General features: G+C 41.4%; 3 protein-coding genes across 4 annotated transcripts; all 3 read right to left on the bottom strand.

Annotated features, from left to right (window-relative positions):
• Positions 1–465: 465 nt before the first annotated feature.
• On the bottom strand, positions 466–5,516 carry LOC110973699 (uncharacterized). Its single transcript, XM_022224707.2, has 6 exons — positions 5,089–5,516; positions 4,266–4,426; positions 3,369–3,465; positions 2,581–2,745; positions 2,079–2,176; positions 466–1,866 (listed from the first exon to the last, which is right to left on the bottom strand). The coding sequence occupies exons 1-6, from the start codon at positions 5,249–5,251 to the stop codon at positions 1,807–1,809; spliced, it is 744 nt and encodes a 247-aa protein (XP_022080399.2). The 5' UTR covers positions 5,252–5,516; the 3' UTR covers positions 466–1,806.
• A 2,849-nt stretch (positions 5,517–8,365) lies between these two features.
• LOC110973698 (uncharacterized) lies at positions 8,366–12,358 on the bottom strand. 2 transcript variants are annotated; one of them, XM_022224705.2, is made up of 6 exons: positions 12,249–12,358; positions 11,359–11,519; positions 10,746–10,842; positions 9,986–10,150; positions 9,281–9,378; positions 8,366–8,914 (listed from the first exon to the last, which is right to left on the bottom strand). In XM_022224705.2, the coding sequence occupies exons 2-6, from the start codon at positions 11,509–11,511 to the stop codon at positions 8,852–8,854; spliced, it is 576 nt and encodes a 191-aa protein (XP_022080397.1). In that variant the 5' UTR covers positions 11,512–11,519; positions 12,249–12,358; the 3' UTR covers positions 8,366–8,851. The 2 variants fall into 2 exon arrangements, with proteins under 2 accessions (XP_022080397.1, XP_022080396.1); XM_022224704.2 differs by lacking the exon at positions 12,249–12,358 and adding an exon at positions 11,868–12,242.
• A 5,124-nt stretch (positions 12,359–17,482) lies between these two features.
• On the bottom strand, positions 17,483–23,638 carry LOC110973697 (uncharacterized). Its single transcript, XM_022224703.2, has 6 exons — positions 23,234–23,638; positions 22,744–22,904; positions 21,598–21,694; positions 21,024–21,188; positions 20,304–20,401; positions 17,483–19,938 (listed from the first exon to the last, which is right to left on the bottom strand). Exons 1-6 carry the CDS (start codon positions 23,394–23,396, stop codon positions 19,876–19,878), a joined length of 747 nt encoding a protein of 248 aa, XP_022080395.1. The 5' UTR covers positions 23,397–23,638; the 3' UTR covers positions 17,483–19,875.
• Positions 23,639–24,261: the final 623 nt, after the last annotated feature.

Raw genomic sequence — 24,261 nt, 5'->3', positions numbered from 1 at the left:
TTTCAGCGAGCTGTTTTTACGGATTGTTATTCCAGACAGCCATGGTCCCAGATCTGGGGTGCTTTGTATAAACTTAGTCTGACCCATTGAAAAGGTGCCCGTATTTGCTAACGGCTATCCCGTCTGAGCTTCGGTAGCAGTGAATGGTTGAGTTGCCCTCCAGCACAAGAAATTCGTACTGGGACAATGGCTATTCAATCCATCGATTAAGCAAGGTGCGCTGAGGAGGAGAACGTGCTAAAGGAAGTTCTGGATTGCGCTGCTCGACCACAATAAGCCCTACCCAATAATCATAAGCTGGTGAAAGAACTGGCATCCGAATATTTTTCTCTCCGCAGTACGGTATTTAGTGGAATGGGAACGCATTTTTAAAAGTATAATGTGATATAAACTCTACCATGTCAGTCCGCCGTATGACTGCATCCTCGAAGCTCAAAATGAAATCATTACAGGTAAACAGTACACTTGTGCCTTGCTAAAATAGTGAGCTACTTTATTAAACTTCATGGAACATCTTGAGTAAAAGCAGGGTCTAACTATGGAATTAAAAAACTACATATGAAAAGTAAGAATATGTTTGACATTTCAAGTATACCTTTGATATACATGTATATCATTTGAAGAGACAGCCTTGTTATCATAAACGCAAGACAAACACCATTTGTGAGGTTGTGCCGATTAAACGTATTGATTTATGTTAACTTTGACTAAACTAAATATTAAAGGAGGGTAGGACATGTAAGAACTTGAATAACAGCCAAGTCATTTACACAATTGTTGTACAGTATCGTTATAAAGTCATCACCATCACTGAGAAGCAATTGAGCGAATTTTCAAAAATTCCATACTTTGCAGTGAATTAATGGCAGTTGCGCTTACCGTGAGAAAAACGAGTTCCTTGGACTCTGACGGTTAGGGGGTTTGAAGTCGTGCAACACAAATCGTTAGATTGAAGACATTTTAAGATTAAATTTCACATGAATACAATTATAGTAATTTTTCCGACCGTACAAACCTGTTTCATTTGTACACAATATAATTACGGATTTAACAAAACGGAGGTTGGATATACATTACACTGGAAGACAAAACACAGTTTCGGGTATCATCAAAAATAAACCTTTGAAAAATTCATGCAGGCTAATGTTTATCCCTCTGAAATCTTTCTATTGTTTAAAGTGGTAGTCTCATGATGAATCGTGCATATAAAAATTGCAAATATGCGCTTATTTATGAGTATCTTAAGCTCAAAAATACAAGAAGTCTGAATTGCCTATACATGCGCTACAGGGAACGTAAATTTATCATTAATTCTTAAAACAGTCAGCTTTGGAACGCTGCTCTGCTTTTCTTTTGTTCGAATACACGATGCTGGCTAGGTTCTGCAGTATTCCTTATGGCATACGCTATGTTACAAAAAACATGTGTTTGACCGCTTCGTCCAATATTACGGAGCATAGTTATTTTCATTTGATGCTCGACATCTGGCAAAAGGGTGCTCCACTACCCCCCCCCCATTGTGTCGTCTTTTGTGTTTACGGAATCTTTAGAATTCCTTTCACATTTTCAGGGGGGTGAAGTAGGCATAATAGCCCTGGTTATATAGCTTGTGCATAGCGTAGGGGGTCCCCCTTTGCCACACATCGTGCTGGGAAAAATTATTTTGCAGGGTCGTGATTTGCTACATTGACAGTCCAAAAGTATGCATGTGCTTACCTAATACACTTAAAAACAGGAAGATTAATTTAAACCAGGACAGAATCCGCTCTTAGCGTCGTTTCTGATAACACGTTAAGGCCAATAAACCTAATTAAAATGGTTTCGGATCTTCATCATGGTTAGTGTTGGTTCCTTCAAGGCGCGCCCCTAGAAACAAACACAATTAAATGAGCGTGTTGTTGAGTGACACAATTAGTTTAACTGTTAAAACATTCTTTTTGATAAGGCGCACTTCCTTATATACATTATGTTGCTACATGAAAAAACATACATGTATAGTCGATCATGTGTGCATTATACTTACGATCAACATTAACATTTTTGAAAAATCAATGCAAAATGATCCCAGCATTACATACCTCTTTGCATTCATCCGGTACTTTGAAGTATTTTTCTTCGTCACAAATCCCAAGCTTGATGTCGTACAAACTCGATTCCCTCAACTCGATTTCCACTCCTAGGTACATATAACACAGTCAGTCTCTCCAGAAACAACTTGTACGTCCAAATAATGAATTTTTGTGTCTGAATTGCTTTTGGAATGTTCCCACTGCCAGTTTCTCAGAATAATAGTTGAAGATGTTGGTTTATCTTGTATTTTGTTTTTCAAAGAGACAAATCACCACCCTGAGGGCCCAGGTGTATCAGCAATTGCAGACCACTTGACTTGAATGTCATGCAATCAGTTTTGCCACTGTACTGTTTTTAAAAGGGGAAACATTGATTGAACAAGGGTACGTAATGTATCATTGATGTGTTCACCCTTTTGTAGTGATTGTAGTTCACAAAAGCTTATTGCTTTCTTTTTTATGAGACAAATGTTTAGATGTGGTGCCTTCTACGGTATTCTGTTTATTGCACCTGTTTGGGGATCAAATTTGCGATGCCTCAGCCCGATTGGAACGCATTCTTCACGGGTGTAGGTTTTTACGGTGTGTTTGGTGTTGTCCTCGCTGGGGTAGTACCACACGTTCACAACGAGATCACGGTCGCCCAACGTTGCTTCACCAACAAACTTGGCATTCTCTGCGGCATGAACAAGAATCGAACAAGGAAATAGCCTGAGTGCACGGGGATTGCGAACGTTATGGGTTGTATAATGCGAATGAAATTGAAATAAATTGTTCGTCCTCAATTCAGTTCCTTTAAATGGTAGACTTTTTAATTTGATGTCATGAAAGATTTACGGCGGAATTTCGCTCGAGTTGAAAAATGTTCAACTTTTTGCAAATTCATAGCGCGACTATTTAATCTGACATCACAATGTAATCTGACGTGGCTTTCGCGCGAAGTATGAATCGGCCTTTACTGGTAATGTTACAGTTAATTGTAAGAAGTAAACTTGTGCTATCAAAGCTTTAAATTGAGACAAATTTAACTGTGCGTTCGTTTAATGATGCGCATCTACCCTTCTGTACTTCAAGACATGCATTACGTGGTAGCGCCTCCGTTCAAACTGTCATGGAAATGATTTGAGCTCAGTTCAACCCTTTATGCTGCACAGTACTGTTCAAGAGGCGTTATTAGCACACTTAGTGCTTTTGGCCTGGCTGGTGTTGCTTAATGTGAATGAAGAGGCCTCCTGACCAACACCATAGGTTTGGCATTTTGAGGAGTGAAGACTACAGCATACACAGACTCATACATACTCGGAAAAGTATAAGTATCTGGGAACTTCTGCCCCTCGATGTCAAGTACCAGACACACCGTTTCCTCCCCTCTCTTTTCGATGATATACTCCACACCCTGGGCAGAATCGAAACCGAATAGTGTCAGCCGCACGCCAAAAGAACAGAATTTTATGTTTTCTTCTCTTTGGCCTCTGTCAGCCAGCCGAAAGAGTGGGATTCTCAACACAACCCATTTATTAATTGTAATGTGACTTTACATTTTCGGGCATGCATTCTAAGTTTATTTTTATTCGTGCCTCCGTAATGAAACAAAGTGACGTGGAACTGTCTAGGCAAAGTTTGAATTAAATTACAGTTCTGAACGATATCCAATAAAATAGTGACAAAAGAGGACAAAAGGCTTATGGATGTGGCAAGTCATCGGGCTCGGTGATAATATTGGAGTCTTCCTCAGACAGCTCACAGCTCGGCGCGAAATTCGTATCTCTAGATCTCACCCTATCGATACCCAGTCTTTTTTAAATTTGTCACGCAAGCAGTAACATTCGTTATGAGTTACAGTAACCAAGTTAACATTTAGGGGAAACCTTGACCTACCTGGGAAAATGAGCATTTTAAGAGAGCAGCAATCCGATTTTAATGAAATGTAAATTGAGTATCAAATGATTATAAAACATTAATGGGAAAAACGCCCAAAGGATCGACGCCAAAAAACGCTATGTTGGGCCGAAATCAAAGAAACAATTTTTGGAGAGGCGGCTCTTTTAAGATCAATAAAAGAAAAAAATCTTTCTGCAGGGTTCATGTCTTTACGCTAATTAAAGATTTTTCCCTTTTTCTAACATGATGACATTTCATTGTTGTCATCAAAAGAGTTTCACTTGAATTAAAAAAAGAAAACTGAAAGACACTGACCTTTCCTTCATCAAAAATTATTTTGGAGTAATCATCTGTTCCGTTGAAGAAGCGTTCTTCTTTCTTGGCGGAGTATTTCTGAGCAATAGTATCGTAGGCTCCCTCCCAGCTTTCTTCCTCAACTTTCAGTCGGCCTTCCTCTACAGTGGTCACGAAGTCCTCTGCGTGAGTAAAAAGAGAAAAAAACAGAGCCATTGGAACTAATCGTACCTTCCAACCGTTCGAGATCAAGGTATTAAAAAATATATTGGGACTTGCAGGAAGGAAAATCATTCCCTTAACTTGACCTTGATTGTAAACGAATTGTTAACAAACTTGTCCGCCGCAAAAAAATAGCCTCGTGGAAAAATGTAAATACGATATCATATTTCGATTGCACCTATTTCTGTTTTGCCTTTTTCGCAGTTTGAAATCTACTTGCCCTTAGATCTGGGGAACAATAGTCACCCTGGGCATTTGCTCTGTACATGTGTTTTACGATGCAGTAGTGAGGACAATTTTGTAACTAAATTGATTCCATGAAAGTCACTTCCTGAAAAGAAAATATGTGCTCCTTCAATAATTTCACTGTATACCTATATTGTGAATTAGTTTGCAAAGGAACAAATCAATTTTTAATCTGCATAGATTAAGTTCTTGGTACCAAAATACTGGAGGGAATTTTTTAGCTTTCCAGTTTTTTAAATAACCGCAATATTAACAAGAGAAAACCTGCCAAATTTACCCCAATCAAATTAAAAGAATTTTCATAATTCAGTGACGCGGTAAATGCCGAGTCTTGCATTTCAAGCCTATGATAAAGAGTCGAACCTGGCGTGCTTACCTTGCAGGTAAGTGAAGTAACGTGGTATGCTGCATGGTTGGGGCTCGTCGGCATGGTGTGAAAAAGGATTGTACACACCACGGAATGGCAAGCCCTGCGCAACATTGGTTTGCGCCCCAGCAATCACAACCATCAATAAACAGGCTAGTGAACTAAATGACATCTTTGAGGCCTCAAGAGGTTGTGATTCAAAAGCTGTCGAAAAGGCGTCTTCTAACTGCGTTTAGAAGAGGCAGTAATTCACTTAAGTTCAAACCAGAAATATCGGAGCTGCACGTACCCACTCCTTATGACTCATGAAGGGTGTAATGACGCGAATGTATGTGGCCAATACTATCTATAGGGGTACTGGTGTAACTGTCGAGTTGCCCAGTACTTGCAGCTGCACGTTCACAATCTTCAAGTTTACTTTCCTATCCAAATTAAAATACCTGTGAAAGAAACTTGCTGGCCATACGCAAAGCGAAATCGACTTGAATGAAATTTGTGACCCTGAACGAGCAACGAAAGTTTATACTGCATCGCCCTAAATGCTGAAATCAAGTCCCGTCAATGCATCCTGTGTGCGAGTATTAGTACAAAGGATAAGTCAAGTCTGACTTGTAACGACACATATGTTCGTCCTATATCGACGATCCTGAACAGTTCAATTTTTGCAACAGCTGTGGCGTTTTGATCAGAATACACTTTATTCTGCATCATGCAAACATTACCAGTCTCGTCCCAGTGTTTAATAGTCAACCACATTATTCCTATTAGAAAATCGATAATAATTATAACTGATTGAAATTGATTACTTTGTTGTTAGTTTTCCTTTTGCTTCTTTTCTTGATTTAAAAAAAATGAAAAATGCATTCTCATAATTTTCCGATGTATGCCTTCAACTTTGGCAGTGCAAGTTTTTCACTATTTAAATTTCCCATTGTGAGACTTCACAAAATAATGCTGTTGGATTAACAGTACCGTACCCACTGTGCGACTTTATCTTTTTGAGGCCACATCAGAGTAAATCCTCTGTGCGGATCACAGACTTAACGAACAAACTCCAGCCCTTTTCGACTGATTCATTTAAGGTGTAGGCTTACTACTAAAATGTTGTGTTCGAACTTTACCACTAAATGGGTACTCGATACACATACTACACGGCATAGGGTCACAGTTGCACATCAGAGCTACCAGATTTTAGTCAAAAAGAAGGGGCGTGTCCACTCGTAATACCATCCCCAACAGCCTATACCAATACCATCATGGAAACCATTTCTTTTGTAATGAAATAAGGAAGTAGAAAACACTTCAAAATGGTCGACCGCTTATCAAATCTTCAGTCCCATCAAATAAAAGTCTCCCAGGCTTAAACCTAGAGGCGTATGTAGCTTTTGGGGTTGGGGGAGGGGGCAAAATCAAAAGCGAATTGAGACTTTGGGCTTATTCAACATGATTTGGGGAGAAAAATTCAAAAGCCTCACTCAAAAATCTGTCGGGGGGGGGCAAGTTTCCCCCTCCCCGGATACACCACTGCTTAAATAATGATATCACCTGTCAATATTATTGTCGCAGTATTACAGGAGAACAAAGTGTCCAGGCATTTCAAGGACACAGTAAGATCTCTGGGACCCCCGGCCGTACTCAAATTTACAAACTTTGAAAAAAAAGTTTTGCCAATTTTTTACATTCAAATTGCTTAAGAAAGGTTGACCTTAGCATGTGATTGTCTGATATTGTGCGCTGAATGAAATTCGGTTGCAATGGTTTTATACTTCTTCTTAATATATGTACTCGTAATATTAACAAGTGGTTTGCGATAAAAAAATACTTAACACGTGACTTTATAACTGATAAGATAAGTGTTCAAGCCACAAAGTGCACGTTTTTGGTACTCTGGTCCACTTAGTCATCCTAACTTGCCATAATATCAGGTCTTATCGATTCAAGAAACTACCTGTATTATTCAAGCAAGTAACCACGGCCCCTTCAGCCATGGTTCAAGGGACAGAAAGGCACCACCCAGCACCGAGGCCGCGGGACGCACCACAGAGCATGGTGAGACACATAGGTCGCCCTGGCCATCTCGCTGCATCCTGGACCTTCCCAAGCCGTCTCAGCCGCGCCTTGCCACTAGTTCAGAAGGTTATGAACGAGAGAGTGTGGTTTGTGTCCTGCGCAGCCCTCCCTCACTTTAATCCAAGTCCATTGCAAGTCATGCTTCTGAATTTATTGTACTCCAAAGTCCTGTGGCGACGGGGAACTGGCAAACCAGCAGGTGAGGATCCACCCAAGCTGCAGCCGTGAACCTGCACGCAGGTGGCTCAGGCCATAGGGTCGTTCTTCGCTGGATCAGGGCAGCCATGGAATCCGCCAACCCCCTGAGCGACCGAGCAGCCCTATTTAGGATCGCTCTGCTCGTCTCCGTAGCCTGAGGACGGGGCTGGATAAGGTGTCCTAAAAACCTGGTCCACCCCACCCTGACCAGCTAGCACCTTATAAATAAGATCGCCAGCATTCCAGAGGGCCTCAATGATCAACTGATGTCCATGCTGATTTTACTGGTAAACAGGAAGAGTGCCACGCTGATCACCGCACACGCTCCCGCAATGTCCAATGTTTTGGATGCACCCTCGCTCTCGGCACTGGAATCTAATCGACTAAATCATCATCGGGGCACAGAGATCTATGCAAAGTGGTTCAAATTACCCGCCACCACCCCAGCTCCTGCTTTGTCTTGCTGGTTACATTAAGAATTGGTGTTTTCTAACAGGATTCAGAGACAGCCATCTAGCTCCTAATGCATACATGATTTGAATGTATCATGATTATTATGGTTACTGTTAACATTGGATAATGTTTCTCAGATGGATATTGGTATTTAAAAGTTTGTATTGTTTTCAAGGGGTCAACCACCCCCTCTTATGTACTCATGGGGGTTGAGTGTGCTGTATGTTCCATAGCAAACCATGGCTGTACCTCAGAATGGATGCTCCTGAGCCTGGGAGGCCATGTATTGAGTTAATGATGGCCTGGGTGCCAAACGGAAATCGATGTACATCGGACCTGGGTGTCCACTGAGATGATTGGCCTGGGTACCAAATGCAAATTGATGTAGGCCTACATGGGACCTGGACCTCCTGTTAGCCTGTATTTCTGATGCCAGCTTGCCCAAACTAATTCGGTATCTGGCAAATAAGTTTAATAAATGATTAAAGTTGTGTCAATAAACAGATAAGAATGTGTATTGAGTTTCATAAATTAAAGAGTCTGGGTATAATGTACGCTGAATGGATTCAGTTGCAATGATTTTATTGTTCATCTAAATACATGTACATTTACTCGTAATTGGTTTCGGATAAAGATTACCTAACATGTTTCTAATAACTGTAATGTAAAATAAGTGTTTGTTCAAGCTACAAATACAGGTGTTTGATGCTTTTATCCATCAACTAAGTCTTCAGGTCTTATAGATTAAGGCATCTTTTATGATTAATGTTAAATCAAAGATATGGTGGATAAAGTTTTATAGCAAGGGATGAAGTGTTGTTAGTCTTTAAAATGCATAAACTTCACAAAAAATAGAGAAACGTGCATCAAATTTAAAACTGCTTTCTAAATAATACGGTGCGTGCACTACCAGGATCATATATCAGTTATGTAAGTTGGTAAGAGTAAATAACAATCCAATTTAAGCCCACAACAAAAAGGACGTTTAACCCATACTTGACGTCAAGACAACAGCTTGGATTGTTTATTCAGTGAGGCGGAAGGCAACGCATTACATCAGGCTTAACCGACGCATCTTCTGCATATTCTTGGAAAGCTCTTTCGAGACTCCCACCTACAGAAGAATGGTGTGAAGAGAGAGACCAAATGACAAGTTTAGATCAGCAAATAGGTTTTATTGCTTTTTAAATCTAACTCGAATTGTAAGAAACGTTTGGGAAAAATGACAGAGCCCTGAAAAATCTGACTGTATACGAAGTAGTTGTCCCCGTTAAAAAGAAATCATTTCATGTGAATCGGAATCAAGAGCGGCCGCAATTAAACTTTATATTGGAGTGTATAGAATACAATAAGCGCCAGCAAATCAAGGTAATTCTTGGATCGTGAACACATTAAATAAGATCGGTTTACCGTAATTGATTTCATTTCATATGCATGTACCAATAGTTTGAACGACAGCAAAAGTTGCATGTCTTTGTACCTCCTTGCACTCCTCTGGGATTTTGAAGTAACCCTCCGGGTCACAGATTCCAAGTCTAAAATTGTGAACTTGCCCATTCATCACTCCAAGTTCCTCCCCTGACAAATACAATCAAACCAGTTGTAACTGACACAATTATAATTACCTCTAATTAAAAGCATTGTTTTAATTCCTTTTTTTTCAAGACTTGTGTTCTTAAAATGAATTGTCTGCTTTTTTATGGGTAAAAGAATTCTTGCAACCCAAATAGGTGACAAAAGTTGCGATGTTCACAATTCCTTAAAAAACTGTGGGAGGGCACCCCCACTTTTCAACCATTATACTCAGGAATCATCCACGAACTTGAAACTTCCTCATAACCCCTATATCTTTCAAAGAGACAAAGACAGATTTTTCTTACATTATAAAATAAACATCATTTTAAGCTGAAGTTTTGTTGGTGGTTCCCTTGATATTCCTCTTCATTTTCTCACAAAAACCGAACTCAAAAAACCTGTAAAATTTTGTTTTTGAAAGATCAAAGCCTTACATGGGCATCGCTCTAATAGTACACAGAAGGTTCGCATTTTGCGAGGACCTGTGTTGTGCCAGGGTCCACGTAATATGTAGAGAACAAACCAACCACGCATTGTACACCTCAAACCCATTCTGCATTGAAACGTAAATCCCTGGAATCTCTTAGGGAAATTACAAAATGCGTCTCACCAGTTTCAGGGTCGAATTTACGTCTGAACAGTGACACTGGTACACATTCGTCCTTCGTCACTGTCTTCACGTTGAGCAGGGTGCCATCGTCGCTGACGTAGTACCAGCTTTCCACAGCGACATCACGATCGCCTATGGTTGAGTCCCTAAGAAACTTAGCATCCTCTGTGGCAAGTACAGAATACCAACAGAGAGTAATACCAGAAGGAAACTTCATAAACAGGAGCAAGGCTTAGATACAGTGTATTTGCACGAAAAACTTTCTTTCCATTTTGGAAACAGGGGTTCCATAATTTCGACTAACTAGATGTATTCAATACAACGTAAAACATGGACTTTTGATCAACACAATCTTGCTTATTAGTACAAGTACTTGCTAACAGTTTAAATTGATGAATCGTATAGTTTATGTAGAAATTGCTCCTTTGCAACCTGCAAACTTTCTGGTTTGGGCAAGACGTATAGTAAATGAAGAGCTGGCTGTGGCGACAGTCACGCCGTGTGTGCGTGACCCAGAGCACAGAACAAGCTCACCTGCAGGGCTATGGCCCAATAAATTTGCCTGCACTTTGATATTCAACACAGGTTTACGATAAAGTGGCTTCAGCCTCTACACGGTTGTGTATGATTTTAGCCGCTGTCAATTAATTTGGACTCGGCCAAGCTGTGAACTTAAAGACTAGGAGTTCATAATGCAGCAGGTGCTATTTTTAAACCTTGCACAAGGTCTTCATCGTTAACAGCACTTCTAATCATTTACCTGGAAAAGAGTAAACTTCCGGGAATCTTTTCCCCTCAAGGTCATATACTTCGCACTCGATCTCATCTCCCAACCTCTGTAAGAGGTATTCTTTTCCCTGTAAATAAAAAAGAAGAGAACCTCTTGAGTCCTCGATTTGATGCAACTGCAGAAATTTATACTCAATATTTTTTTTAGATTACAAAGAAATTCGATCAGACTATAAATTTCCCAGATGCATCGTTGGGATTCATTTTGGAAAGAGTTCTATTCACGGCCGTCAACACTATACCCCTACAATACCAGTCATCACTACACGATAACATGTCCAAAAAAGACAATTTTGTACCGAAAAATATGAGGCGTTTAGTTAGACAACACTTACAATTTTTGTACCGGTCTCATAGGGTTTGTGCTCAGAGTGTCAAGTGATGTCAATGTCTAGGACTCTCCATTATTTTTTGCCATTCACCACTTACTTGTTCTTGCCGTAAAATACTTATCATTTCAACAGTGTAGAGCAAGAACACCCACAATCATTAAAATTTAACTGACCCCTAATGGTTATTACCCCGTGATACATTCTATCATAGTTGATCTTAAAGTCATCGGTTTTATACGAGGTTAAGCTTGCCTCATCGTATTCCGCTATCACTTTCAGGTGGAGCAGTGTGCCGTTGAAAAAGTCCAGAAACGTCTCAAAAGAGTACCTCTGCAGAACTTCGTCATAAGCTCCGTGAAAGTTAATGTACTCCACCGTAAGGCCACCTCCCTCCAAAGTCGTCATCACTTCCTCTGTGGACAGTGTATTAAAGGTATGAAGGTTTCTCTTGGTTTATATGAGCTATAACATCGAGAGAAAAAAGACTTCTAACAAACACAACAGCCATTTGACAGACTCCCTGTACTGACAGTAAAATACTATCTAAACTTAGACTTTGAAGTGCAGCCCTATTCCAGAAAACGAGGACTTCGTGTCCATACACCTCATAAAAACGTCGATACTGCCTGAACCAACTTTTTCATTGTACGTCAATAAAAGTTTGAATGCAACTTGAATATTACACGTGATTGTAAAGCGGTAGAATACCTCAAACCGAAATTAAATTAGTTAAATTACCGTAATAATTAGGCCTTGCTAACCTTGATCATAGGTGAAGTACTTTGGAATAGTGCAAGGTTTGCGCTCGTCGTCGCCTTCCCTTGGCGAGATACCGAACACGTCCTCGGCATACAGGGCGGGTTTTTTCACCGCCATTGCGCCCGCACTAACAACCAGCACGCACACGATGAAACTAGACAACATATTATTTCGGAATCAGATTTTGTCCTATTAAGACATCGAGCTTAACCGATCGCGTTCGTCCTCAACGAGAGCAACACCGACAGGGATAATGACCGTCTTTCGTCTTAGTTCTGTGGAGGGGACCGAGCGGGCTCATACGACCCAGGCAGGGTATTACAGTTCAGAAGCTAGGCCTATAGTTGAAAGGTTCAGAGCATTATAACAAGACAGACACTTACTTAGATGCCTCTCAACTGCATGTATATAACTGCGCAGTGTGTCTTTCTAAACACGCACTGCGTATCGTTCACAAAGAAAAACGCTGACCCACGAAGTTATTCTATTCCCCGTTGTATATGTCCATTGGGTGTTTAAAATGCTTTGACGCTGTTTAATGATGACGTTTCAGTTGCTTAAAAGCAATTCGCAGTCAATGTAGTTTTTTTCATCAAGATGCGTCGTAAATTTCAAGGAAAAATTAAAGAGCAGCTCCTGTGAATGAGTGCCTACACTATGCTCAAGGCAGCATGAATAACATTATCAAAAAGGTCAAAAGGTTTTGTATTAGATAATTTCATCCTTTGTTGTTCTTATTGGAAAATAAAGTTTTAAAACAGCACAATTAGCTCACAAACCATGTCAACGGTTCTGCGCAGTGTCATTCCCTATCAACAACAAAGTGATCCTTCCACGAGGAAAAAATGAGACCATCATACTGTTAAATGTTTGTCGCGTACTTGTTCTGTTGGCCAGTCTGTCCTTATGAATGATACTTGGTCAGCATTTTACTTCACATTCAAATTGAATAAAAAAACCGATTTCTTTGTATCATAAACCCTTTTGTTGTAAATCCAGCGTTTTCCAGGGGACAATTTTAAATACTGTTCTGATCCAGCACGTCTATAACTGCCCATGTATTTTGTCCAGTCTTGATGAGGTAGGCCTATGCAGGCACGTAATGGGTAGCGCCTAAGGACCTTCGTTCACGTGACGTCTGGCTCTTTGTCACACTGGAAACACTATTTGTCCCTAGGTTACACAACGGCTTCCTTTCAAGGACTCAATACCCCGATTTGCTTACTGATTCGGCCACTTAAATCGGAATTTTCACCGTGGTGGCACCATGCTCATGGGGAGGTGGTACGGGCGGTTTGGTTGCAGACTTCTAATTGGACAACAGTCTTAAAAAAAATCCGCACTTCTAAAAATTTATAAAATACAAGTGTCTACTGTGTCGACGACGAGCAAACAAAGCTAATTTCTGCATCCTTCTTTTCATTTATTTTTTGGTTTTCTTTTACTTTTAAGGGTTTTTCGCTTCTGTAAGCACAGTGTAGTCGAGAAGCCGAGCTTGTATTCCTAAACTGAAAGAAAAAGACCCATAACAACATTTGGTGTTAAAAACAAAAACCTAAAAGGGTTCGCTATTTTACTCGAAAAGAAAATGCAAGGATTCTTCTTGCGAAGAGTGAATCCTTTTAAATGGCGTTATCTGAAACAAGACCTCCTGCCTACATTCACTGCACTGTTTGCAATAAGAACAAATTAAAGAAAGGTCGACTTTAGCATGTGATTGTCTGATATTGTACGCTGAATGGATTCGGTTGCAATGGGTTTATTCTTCTTCTAAATATATGTACTCGTAATTAACGAATGGTTTTCAATAAAGAATACATATTGATATGAATAACTGATGCTATTAGATAAGTGTTCAAGACACAAAGTGCAGGGTTATCCATCAATTAAGTTAACTTAAATTGCCATAAAATCAGATATTATCGATTCCAACTATTATGATTAATGAAGAAACCCAGCCCGTCGGCCATAGTTCAACGGACATTAATGCACCATCCAGCACCGCAGCGGCGGGACGCACCACAGAGCATGGTGAGACACATAGGTCGTCCTGGGCATCCCGCTCCATCCTGTACCTCTCCCAGCTGTCTCAGCCGCGCCTTGCCACTTGGTCAGAAGGTCGTGGAAAGAGAGTGTGGTTGGTATCCTGCGCAGCCCTCTCTCACTTTAATCCAAATCCATCGCAAGTCATGCATACTCCTGAACTTATTGTACTCCAAAGTCCTGTGGCTATTGAGAATTGGCAAACCAGCAGTTGAGGATCCACCCAAGCTGCAGCCGTGAACCTGCAGGCTCGGGCCATAGATTCGTTCTTCACTGGATGGGGGGTAGCCGTGGAGTCCGCCAACCCCGTTAACGAAAGAGAAGCGCTATTTAGAAGAAGAAGAAAACTAAGCTTAACCTTTTCAGCATGGAACGTTCGCCCTCCTGGACAACAAGGCTTTAAAAAAGCTGAAAAGAGAACCGATACGGTAGGCAGAGAGCTTTCCCGCTACAGTTTCAATATTGCAGCCCTCATTGGGACTCACTTCCAAGACGGAGATCGGAGATGGCTACACCTTTTTCTCGATGCCTCAGTGGCCAACTTGTAAAGAAACCTAACTACCAGCATTCCACAGGGCCTCAATGATCGACTAATGTCTATGCAGCTTCCACTGGTAAACAGGAAGAGTGCCACGCTGATCATCGCACGCGCTCCCACATGTCCAACTCTGAAGAAGCGCTAAGGACAAGTTCTATGAGGAACTCGATGCCGTTATTGCTGCCGTCCCTAAGTTAGAGAAGCTTATCATTCACGGCGACTTCAATGCTCGCATCGGGTCCGACCACCAAGCGTAGGCCCGGGTCATCGGAAAGCTTGGTGTAGAGAAGTGTAACATCAACGGCTTCCTCTTGCTCAGAACTTGTGCCACCCACGAAATAACTATTACCAAGACTATGTTCCGCCTCCAAACCCGCAACAAAACGTCCCTCGCCCTCGGCACTGGAATCTAATCGACTAGTCGTCAAGATAAAGGACACGCGTGACATGCGGCCAGTTGACCAGGTGCAGACTGTTTGGACTAACCACCACCTCATTATCTCCAAAATGGCATTCCACTTCCAGGCCAAGAGGACGTCCCCGGGACTGAAGGTCGTTAAGAGACTGAATGTCAGCAAGCTGAAGTCTACTCTAAAAGCACAGGAGCGCCAGCGCTCTTGACAGCAAACTCAACAGCAACATCAGCACGGAAATCAGTGTCGATGAGCAGTGGGCATCCTTCACAGACATAGTCCACTCCACCGCCCACGAGACCCTGGGCCCAGCAATTAGAAACCACCGGGACTGCTTTGCCATTAACGACACTGACATTCAAGATCTCCTAGAGGAGAAGCACCGCCTACTCAGGGTTTACCAAAGCGATCCTTCCAACTCCGCCAAAAGGGCCGCCTTTGCCAACGTGCGTACCAAAGTTCAAATGAAGCTCCGCAACATGCAGGACTCCTCGCTCAACGCCAGGGCTGATGAGATTCAGGGCTATTCTGACCGGCACAACACGAAAAGATTTGTGTTCTCTGACAAAAAGCCGATTCTGGAGAGGTGAACAGAGCACTTCAATGGCGTACTCAACAGACCGTCAGAAATTAATGATACTGCCATCACCTGCCTCCTACAGATGGCTTGCAACCCAGACCTTGACTGCTTGACTCCTACTCTAGACGAGGTCCTGCAGGCTACCAACTGATGTCCACTGGAAAGCTCCTGGTGCAGACGCTGAGATCTACAAGTCCTGCAGTGTTTGCCGACCAACTTCTTTCAGTTCATGTGAAGTAAGGTACAGCTCTCCAAGAGTTTACGGATGCCACCATCGTTCATATTTACAAACGGAAGGGAACTGGCAGTCATGTGAGAACTACAGGGGAATCTCGCTCTTGTCCATCGCCGGTAAGATTCTGGCCCCGTCGTGCTTTACCGCCTAGTCAACACCTTGAGTAAAGCCACTTCCCTTAGAGCCAGTGTGGTTCCCGTGTTAGTAGGTTGACAGTGGACGTGGTCTTCGCCACCCAGCAGCTGCAGGAGAAGTGCATGGAGCAGCACCACCTTCGTGGACCTTACCAAGGCCTTCAACAATATCAGCTGGGAGGGCTTGTGGAAGATTGTGTAGGTTTGGCTGCCCAGAGACCTTCCTTTCCATTGTGCTCCAGGTCAACAACGGTATGATGGCCAAGGTCCTGAACGATGGAGATGCATCGGCGGCCTTTCCAGTGACCAGTGGTGTCAAGCAGGGCTGTGTCTTGGCGCCAACACTATTTCAGCATGACGTTCTCTGCTATGCTCACACACGCCTTTAGAGACATGGATGTCGGCATCTCCATCAGGTGGAGGACCGATGGTAAACTCTTCAACCTAAGTCAACTTAAGGCAGTCACCAAAGTGACTGAGACGGCCGTCAGAGACTTCCCCTTTGTTGATGATTGTGCCCTCAATGCCTGCCATGGGCATGAGATGCAGTCTCAGGTGGACACCTCGACAGCCTGCGACAACTTTAGCCGAACCGTCAGCACCAAGAAGACGGAGGTGATGCTTCAACCTGCCCCTGACAAACCCAACCATGAGCCTACCTTCACCGTGACGGGCTAAAAACTCCAGACGGTTTACAGCTTCATGTACGTTGCCAGCAGACTCTCCCGCTTAGCCACTATTGAAGCTGAGATCAACAGAGCTCCAAAGCAAGCAGTGCCTTCGGACGACTCAGACCAAACGTCTGAGAGTGAAGAGGGATCCCATTACCACAGAACTCAAAGCCTATGCAAGGCTGTGGTCTTGAATCCCCCTATATATACCTTCTAGATAGGGACAGTCTATGAGAGACATGAGAGGCATTTGAAAAAGTTCCACCTGCGCTGTCTCCGAAACCTTCTCAACATCCGCTGGCAATACAAAGTTCCCAGACAACGAAGTCCTGAGTGAAGCAGGCACGCTCAGCATAACCAATCTCATGAGCAGGGCCCAGATCAGATGGGCAGGCCTCGTTTCCCGGATGCCAGATGACCGCATCTCCAAGCGGCTCGTTTACGGGGAACTCAATCATGGCGAGCGCTCTGTCGGTGGCTACAGAAAGCACTTTAAGGACTATCTGAAAGTCTCCTTACAAGACTTCAAAATTGACGCTGAGTCCTGGGAGTCCCAGACAGAACACCGCATGGCATGGCGCGGACTGTCTCCAAGGTGCCCGGACAGCAGAAGAGTGACACATCGTCACTGCCATCAATTGTCACTGAGCTACGCAAGGCAAGAGCCACCAGCACCTCAGCACTCCACCCACCCACTGCAGTGCTCTTTCTGGGGTAGATGGTTCCTTGCCCAGATAGGCCTCTCCAGCCATCTACGAACCCACGCCAGATTGATATCTACACATTCAATGACAAATAGCGAACAACAACACGAATAATGTTAAATTAAGGATATGGTGGGTACTACGTTTTATAGCAAGGGATGGAGTGTTGTTTGTCTTTAACATGCGCAAACTTCAAAACTTTAACGAAACGTGCATCAAATTGAAAAATGCGCCATTCGTTCTAAACGCTTAATAAAACTTTGAATCGGTTTATATAAAGTACAATAAAGAACACATGGTGCCTTGCTAAAAAAAGAGAACCATTTTATTTAACTTCGTGAAACAACTTGAGTAAAAGCAGGGTCTAAGAATGAAAGTAAAAACTAATGCGATATAAAAGTAAGAGTAAGCATATGTTTGGTATTTCAAGTACACCTTTAATAAGAGACAGCCTATTATTATAAATGCGAGACAAACACATTTCGTGAGTCTGTGCCGATTAAATTGTTGTGGTAATTCATTTAAACTTCGACTAATTAAATACTGATAGAGGGTGGGACATGTGAGAATGAAATTTACAGCCAAGTCATTTACATAATTGTTATACATTATCATTATCCACGAGTAATACAAGCTCCATGAAATCTGATGCGCAAAACCAGTCATTAGATTGAAAACGTTTAAAGATTGAATTACATACGAGTACAATTATAGCAACCTCTTCGACTGTACCAACCCTCGTCATTTTGACACAACATAATTATGGATTTAACAAAATGGAGATTGGATATACATGCCCCGAAAGAGATTACACTGAAATACGAAACACATCAGTTTTGCGTAGCCTATCACCAAAAATAAACTTTTGAATGAGTCAAGAAGGCTAATGTTTGGCATTCCCTCTGAAATCTTTATATTGTTTATATAAAGTGTTGGTCACATGGTGAATCGTGCATATTAACCTACTATAAGCACTGATTACGGAGTATCATAAGCCCACGTCTGAGTTGTCGATGCATACGCTGTAGGGTACGTACATTTATCATCTTTTTAAAGAAAAAATAGCTTTGGAACACTGCTTTGCTTTTTTGTTCGGTTTCGAATACACGATCCTAATTAGGTTCTGCAATATTCTTTATGGCATACACCGTGTTGTTATCGAAGTCATGTGGTTGCGGACTGCCTCTTTTGCAAAGTCGCGATTTACAAAATGCTACCGGTCCAAAAGTGTGCATGTGCTTGGCTAATACACTTTAAAAGAGGAATATTCACGAAACAGCTTTCCCTTAACCAGGACAGAATCTGCTCTGAACTTCGTTTCCGATAACACTGTCAATCCCCCCAAAGAATAATCAAAATGGTTTCGGAACTTCATCATGGTTGGTGTCGGTTACTTCAAGGCGTGCCCCTGGAAGTGGAAACAGACAATTAAAATGAGCATGTTGTTAACTTTTAGGTAATAGCTATTAATCTTTCCAAAGTTGCAATGTTTTGGATTAGGGGCACTACTGCTACACAAGGCCCAAAACAGGTCTCTGGTTTCTGGTCAGGGGCTGGCTCCAAAGTGATGCAGTAAGGCGTCCCCCCCCCTCAGTTTTTCCCACTAGAGTGATGAGGACTTGCCCCTGTCCGAATTAGGGACTTGTAGCGATCTGTGGTTTAAGAAATGGCGTTTTCTAACAGGATTCGGAGACAGCCTTATCCTAATGCATACACGATTTGACATGTATCATGATTATTATGGTTACTGTTAACAGTGGATACTGTTTCTCAGAAAGTCTGATGGATTTTGGTATTTGTAAGTTTGTACTGTTTGTAAGGGGTCAGCCATTCCATCTCATGTACTCTTGGGGGTTGGGTGTGCTCTGTGTTCCATAGCAATGAGTTAATGATTGGCCGAGGTGCAAAATGGAAATTGATGAACATCGGACCTGTGTGTCCATGCATTGAGTTAATGATGGCCTGGGTACCAAATGAAAATTGACGTACATCGGACTAGGGTGTCCACGGAGATAATGATTGGCCTGGATGTGAAATGAAGATTGATGTATGGGACCTGGACCTCCTGTTAGCCCGTATTTCCGAGGCAAGTTTGCCCAAAAAAATCGGTATCTGGCAAATTTTAATATTGAGTTTCATACAATAAAGAGTGTGGGTATAATGTACGCTGAATGGATTCAGTTGCAATGATTTTATTGTTCATCTAAATACATTTACTCGTAACTGGTTTCGAATAAAGAATACCTAACATGTTTCTAATAACTGTAATGTAAAATAAGTGTTTGTTCAAGCTACAAATACATGTTTTTGATGCTCTTATCCATCAAGTAAGTCATCCTAAATTGCCTTGAAATCATGTCTTATAGATCTTTTACGATTAATGTTAAATCAAAGATGTGGTGAATAAAGTTTTATTGCAAGGGATGAAGTGTTGTTAGTCTTTAAAATACGTAAACTTCACAAAAAAATAGGGAAACGTGCATCAAATTTAAAACTGCTTTCTAAATAATATGGTGCGTGCATTACCAGGATCATATATCAGTTAAAAGTACGTAAGTTATTAAGAGCAAATAAAACAGTTCAAGATCTTTAAGAGATAAACCCACAACACAAAGGACACTTAACGCATAGTTGACATCAAGACAGGAGCTTCGCTTGTTTATTCACGACTCAAAATCACGAAGGCAACGCATTACATCAGGCCAAACCGATGCATCTTCTTCATATTCTTGGAAAGCTCTTTCGAGACTCCCACCTACAGGAGAACGATATGAAGAGAAAGACCAAATGACAATTTTTGATCAGCAAATAGTTTTTAATGCCCTTTAAATCTAACTCGAATTGTAAGAAACTCTGGTGAAAAATGACAGTGCCCTGAAAAATATGACTGTATACCAAATAGTTGTCACAGTTAAAGGAATCATTTCATGTGAATCGGAATCAAGAGCGGCTGCAATTAAACTTGGGATTGGAGTGTATAGAGTACAATAAACTCCAGCAAATTAAAAGTGATTCTTGGATCGTGAACACATTGAATAAGATCGGTTTGCCGTTTTTGATTTCATTTCATATACCAGTAGTTTGAACGAATTTCAAAGCAAAAGTTTCATGTTTTTGTACCTCCTTGCACTCCTCTGGGATTTTGAAGTAACTTTCCGGGTCACAGATTCCAAGTTTAAAATTGATGACTTGCCCATTCACCACTTCAAGTTCCTCCCCTAACAAAATACAATCAAAGCAGTTATAATTGACACGGTTATAATTACTTCTAAATGGAAGCACTGTTTAATTCCGATATTTTTCAAGACTTGTGTTCTTCACATAAACTGTCCGTTTTTTTATGGATAAAAGAATCCTTGTACCCAAAATGGTGATGAAAGTTGGGATGTTCACAATTCCTTAGAAAACAGGAGGTCACTACTATTGGATATAGCACTGCTTCATACTCGCTCTTCCTGTCGACGAATATATTTCAGGAATCATCCGCGAAACTTCCTCATAACCCCTAGCCCAGATGCAGACAAAGACAGATTTGTCTTACATTCTGTCATTTTAAGCTGAAGTGTTGTTGGTGGTTTCCTTGATATTCCTCTTCATTTTCTCACACAAACCGAACTCAAAAAACCTGTACAACTTTGTTTTTTGAAAGTAATAACCTTACATGGGCATGGCTTTCATGATAGCCCACAGAAGGTTCGCATAATTCGAAAACCTGTGTTGTATGCCAAGGTCCATATAACAGGTGGAGAACAAACCAACCACACAATGAACACCTCAACCCCATTCGGCGTTGAAACGTACCCCTGGAATCTATCAGGGAAATTACAAAATGCGTCTCACCAGTTTCGGGGTCGAATTTACGACTGAACAGTGACACTGGTACACATTCATCTTTCGTCACGGTCTTCACGTTGTGTTTGGTTCCATCTTCGCTGACGTAGTACCAGCTTTCCACAGTGAGATCACGATCGCCCAAGGTTGAGTCAGCAAGAAACGTAGCATCCTCTGTTGCAAGTACAGAATACCAACACAGAGTAATACAAGAAGGAAACTTTAATCAACAAGAGCAAGACTTAGATAGGCCTTCAGTGTACTTGCACAAAACAGTTTCAAGAAGATAAGTCAGTAGTCAGTATAAGTCAGAAGAGCGGGCTTTGGCGGCCACCATGCGCAGCGTGCGTGGACCCACAAGACAGAGTCTGTGCCCCAATAAACTAGCCTGCAGGTTGATATTCAACACAGGTTTACGACGAGGTAGCTGCAGCCACTACACTGTTGTGTGTAATTTTAGCCGCTGTCAATTAATTCGGACTTGGCCCAAATGTGAAATTAAAAGACTGGGAGTCCATTATGCAACAGGTGCTAATTTCAGACCACAAGGTCTTCATCGTCAACAGCACTTTTAATCATTTACCCGGAAAAGAGAACTCCTCCGGGAATTTTTTCCCCTCGAGGTCATATACTTCGCACTCGATCTCATCTCCCAATCTCTGTACAAGGTATCCCTTTCCCTGTAAATAAAAAAGAAGAGGATTTTCTCAAAAAAAAAAAAAGAAACTCAATACCTCCTGAGTCCTCGATTTGATTTAACTGCAGGACTGTATAATACATTGTATTTATTAGATTACGAAGTATTATTATGACGATCTACTATGAACCAATTATAGAATGCCAGTGATTAAACATGTATATGCGCGTGCAATGCATAATGGTGATTAATAAAACAGCAAATTAATCGACAAGAGTTTACTTCGTGCTCGTTTTGAAGGGAGCTATATTTGGTCATATACTTCCTGTTTTTCCAAACACTGATCGCCATTTTGCACGCAGACTGTCATCACTGGAAATATTTCAACTGACCATTACAAATTTTATTTTACCGAAATGGTACATATCACACTTGAGGCTGTCAGTACCCTTGGAAATTAAAAAACATTCAGGCTCCAATTACAAAGAGATTTCAGTCGTTCAACATTTTATTTCCGAGTTTAAGTAATCCACAAATATTAGGAAATACACCACTGTTATTGCACTGTCTGAAGAAAGTCGGTCAATAATTTCACAGATGCATGACCGTTATTCAGTTGGGAACGAGTTCCATGTACGGACATCACTAATTTTCCCTTGCAATAGTTTATCAGCCACCATAACGTTAAAATACGTTCCAAAAAGACACTTTTGGAGGGGAAAAATATTGAAGCATGTGTAGAAAACACTTCGAAATTTACAAACCAGTCTCGTGGGGTTTGTGCACAGGGTGCCAAGTGATCACACTGCATAGAACTCTGTTTTATCAACTAAACTAATTACCAACTAAATGGCAAAATGCGCCATAAAATGCTAATTGTTTGTGTATTCAGTTCAACAGTATTCCCATGTGGTAAGTTAACTGCACTGCGTTTTGAGATAAAATGTAAAAAGAGCAAGACAAATGCACAGTCATAAAAATTTAAAAGATTCCTCATATTTGTTACCCTACGTCACAAATATTCATTCTATCCTAGTTGTTTTCAGTGCCATCGAATGATATAATCGGTTATATATATTAGGTGGGACTTGCCTCATCGTATTCCGCTATTACTTTCAGGTGGAGCAGTGTGCCATTGAAAAAGTCCAGAAACGTCTCAACAGAGTACCTCTTCAGAACTTCGTCATAAGCTCCGTGAAAGTTAACGTACTCCACTGTAAGACGACCTTCCTCCAAAGTCGTCATGAAATCGGCTGTAGACAGTGTATAAAACAGGTAGGTAGGTTTCTCTTGGTTCTGATGAGATTTAACAACGAGTGAAAAAAAGACTTGTAACCAACACAAAAGCCATTTGACAGGCGTCCTGTATTGACAGTAAAATGTTAAGCTAAAATTAGACTTGAAGTGCAGCTGCATCAAACGAGGGCTTCGTGTCCATACACCTTATAAAATGTCGTTTCTGCCTGAACCAACGTTTTCATTGTACGTCAATGAAAGTTTGGATACAACTTGAATATTACACGTCATTGTCAGGCGGTAAAATATCTCAAACCGAAATTAATTATAATTAGGTCTTGCTTACCTTGATCAAAGGTGAAGTACTTTGGAGTAGCGCAAGGTTTGCGCTCGTCTTCGCCTTCCCTTGGCGAGATGCCGAACACGGTCTGGGCATTCAAGACGGGTTTTTTCACCGCCATTGCGCCCGCACTAACAACCAGCACGCACACGATGAAACTAGACAACATTTTTTTTCCTAATCAAATTTGTCCTACCAATTAATCGAGCTTAACCGATCGCATTCGTCCTCAATGAGAGCAACACCAACACGGATAATGACCGTTTTTTGTCTTGTCCTGTGGAGAGGGTATCGAGTTTATATCCAGCCTGGGTGTTGCTGTTCAGAAACTTTAGGATCAACAGTTGGAAGTTCAGAGCATTGTAGTAAGAAAGAGACTCGGTTTGATGCCTCTCAACTGCACGTATATCAGTGCGCAGTGTGTCTTTACAAACATGCACTGCGCGTCGTCCACAAAGAAAAAACGCTGACCCACGAAGTTATTTCTTTCCTCTTTGTATATGTCCTTTGGGTGTTTAAAAGGCTTTGATGCTGTTTAATGTTAACGTTTCAGTAGCTAAAAAGCAATTCACATCAGTGCATTTTAATCGTCAAGATGGGTGGTGAATTTCTAGCCAAACGGTAAGAGCAGTCCTGTGAATGAGTGCCTACACTATGTTCAAGGCAGTATGAATGAAACTATCAAAAAGGGGAGCAAGTAAGCAAATGTGCACCCTGGTGGTCTTGTATAACATTCAAGATCATATTACTCAAGATAACCTGATGTTTATTTTATTAGATAATTTCATCCTTCATTATTCTTCTTCAAAAAGAAAGTTTTAAACCTTGGCTCACAAAACATGGCGACAGTTCTGAGCAGTGCTATTCCCTTTCAACAGCACAGCAATCGAGAAAAAAATAAGATTCGTCCTTCTTCCATGATTCATCATACTCTTTCACGTTTTGTGTGTACTTGTTCCGTTGGCCAGCCGTCGTCATGACCGATTCTTGGTCATTATTTTACTTCACATTCAATCAACTTGATAAGAAAACCA

This window comes from Acanthaster planci, linkage group LG07 (genome assembly GCF_054643075.1).
Source record: "Acanthaster planci isolate LZ-2023a linkage group LG07, COTS_SCS, whole genome shotgun sequence".
NCBI classification, from domain to species: domain Eukaryota; kingdom Metazoa; phylum Echinodermata; class Asteroidea; order Valvatida; family Acanthasteridae; genus Acanthaster; species Acanthaster planci.
The sequence above is the reverse complement of the archived record's forward strand: the minus strand, read 5'-3'. Positions and strand labels throughout refer to the sequence as shown.

What these genes read in the sequence shown, in the direction of transcription:
- LOC110973699 (XM_022224707.2), bottom strand. Translation starts at nt 5,251, where the DNA reads ATGTCATTTAGTTCACTAGCCTGTTTATTGATGGTTGTGATTGCTGGG. An exon ending in AGATACTTATACTTTTCCGA is followed by an intron (nt 2,746 to 3,368) that starts GTATGTATGAGT and finishes TTCATGCCGCAG; the next exon opens with AGAATGCCAAGTTTGTTGGT. An exon ending in TACCGGATGAATGCAAAGAG is followed by an intron (nt 1,867 to 2,078) that starts GTATGTAATGCT and finishes GTTTGTTTCTAG; the next exon opens with GGGCGCGCCTTGAAGGAACC.
- LOC110973698 (XM_022224704.2), bottom strand. Translation starts at nt 12,030, where the DNA reads ATGTTGTCTAGTTTCATCGTGTGCGTGCTGGTTGTTAGTGCGGGCGCA. An exon ending in GTACTTCACCTATGATCAAG is followed by an intron (nt 11,520 to 11,867) that starts GTTAGCAAGGCC and finishes CACTGTCCACAG; the next exon opens with AGGAAGTGATGACGACTTTG. An exon ending in TGATAGCGGAATACGATGAG is followed by an intron (nt 10,843 to 11,358) that starts GCAAGCTTAACC and finishes TTTTATTTACAG; the next exon opens with GGAAAAGAATACCTCTTACA.
- LOC110973697 (XM_022224703.2), bottom strand. Translation starts at nt 23,396, where the DNA reads ATGTTGTCTAGTTTCATCGTGTGCGTGCTGGTTGTTAGTGCGGGCGCA. An exon ending in GTACTTCACCTTTGATCAAG is followed by an intron (nt 22,905 to 23,233) that starts GTAAGCAAGACC and finishes CACTGTCTACAG; the next exon opens with CCGATTTCATGACGACTTTG. An exon ending in GGAGGAGTTCTCTTTTCCGG is followed by an intron (nt 21,189 to 21,597) that starts GTAAATGATTAA and finishes TACTTGCAACAG; the next exon opens with AGGATGCTACGTTTCTTGCT.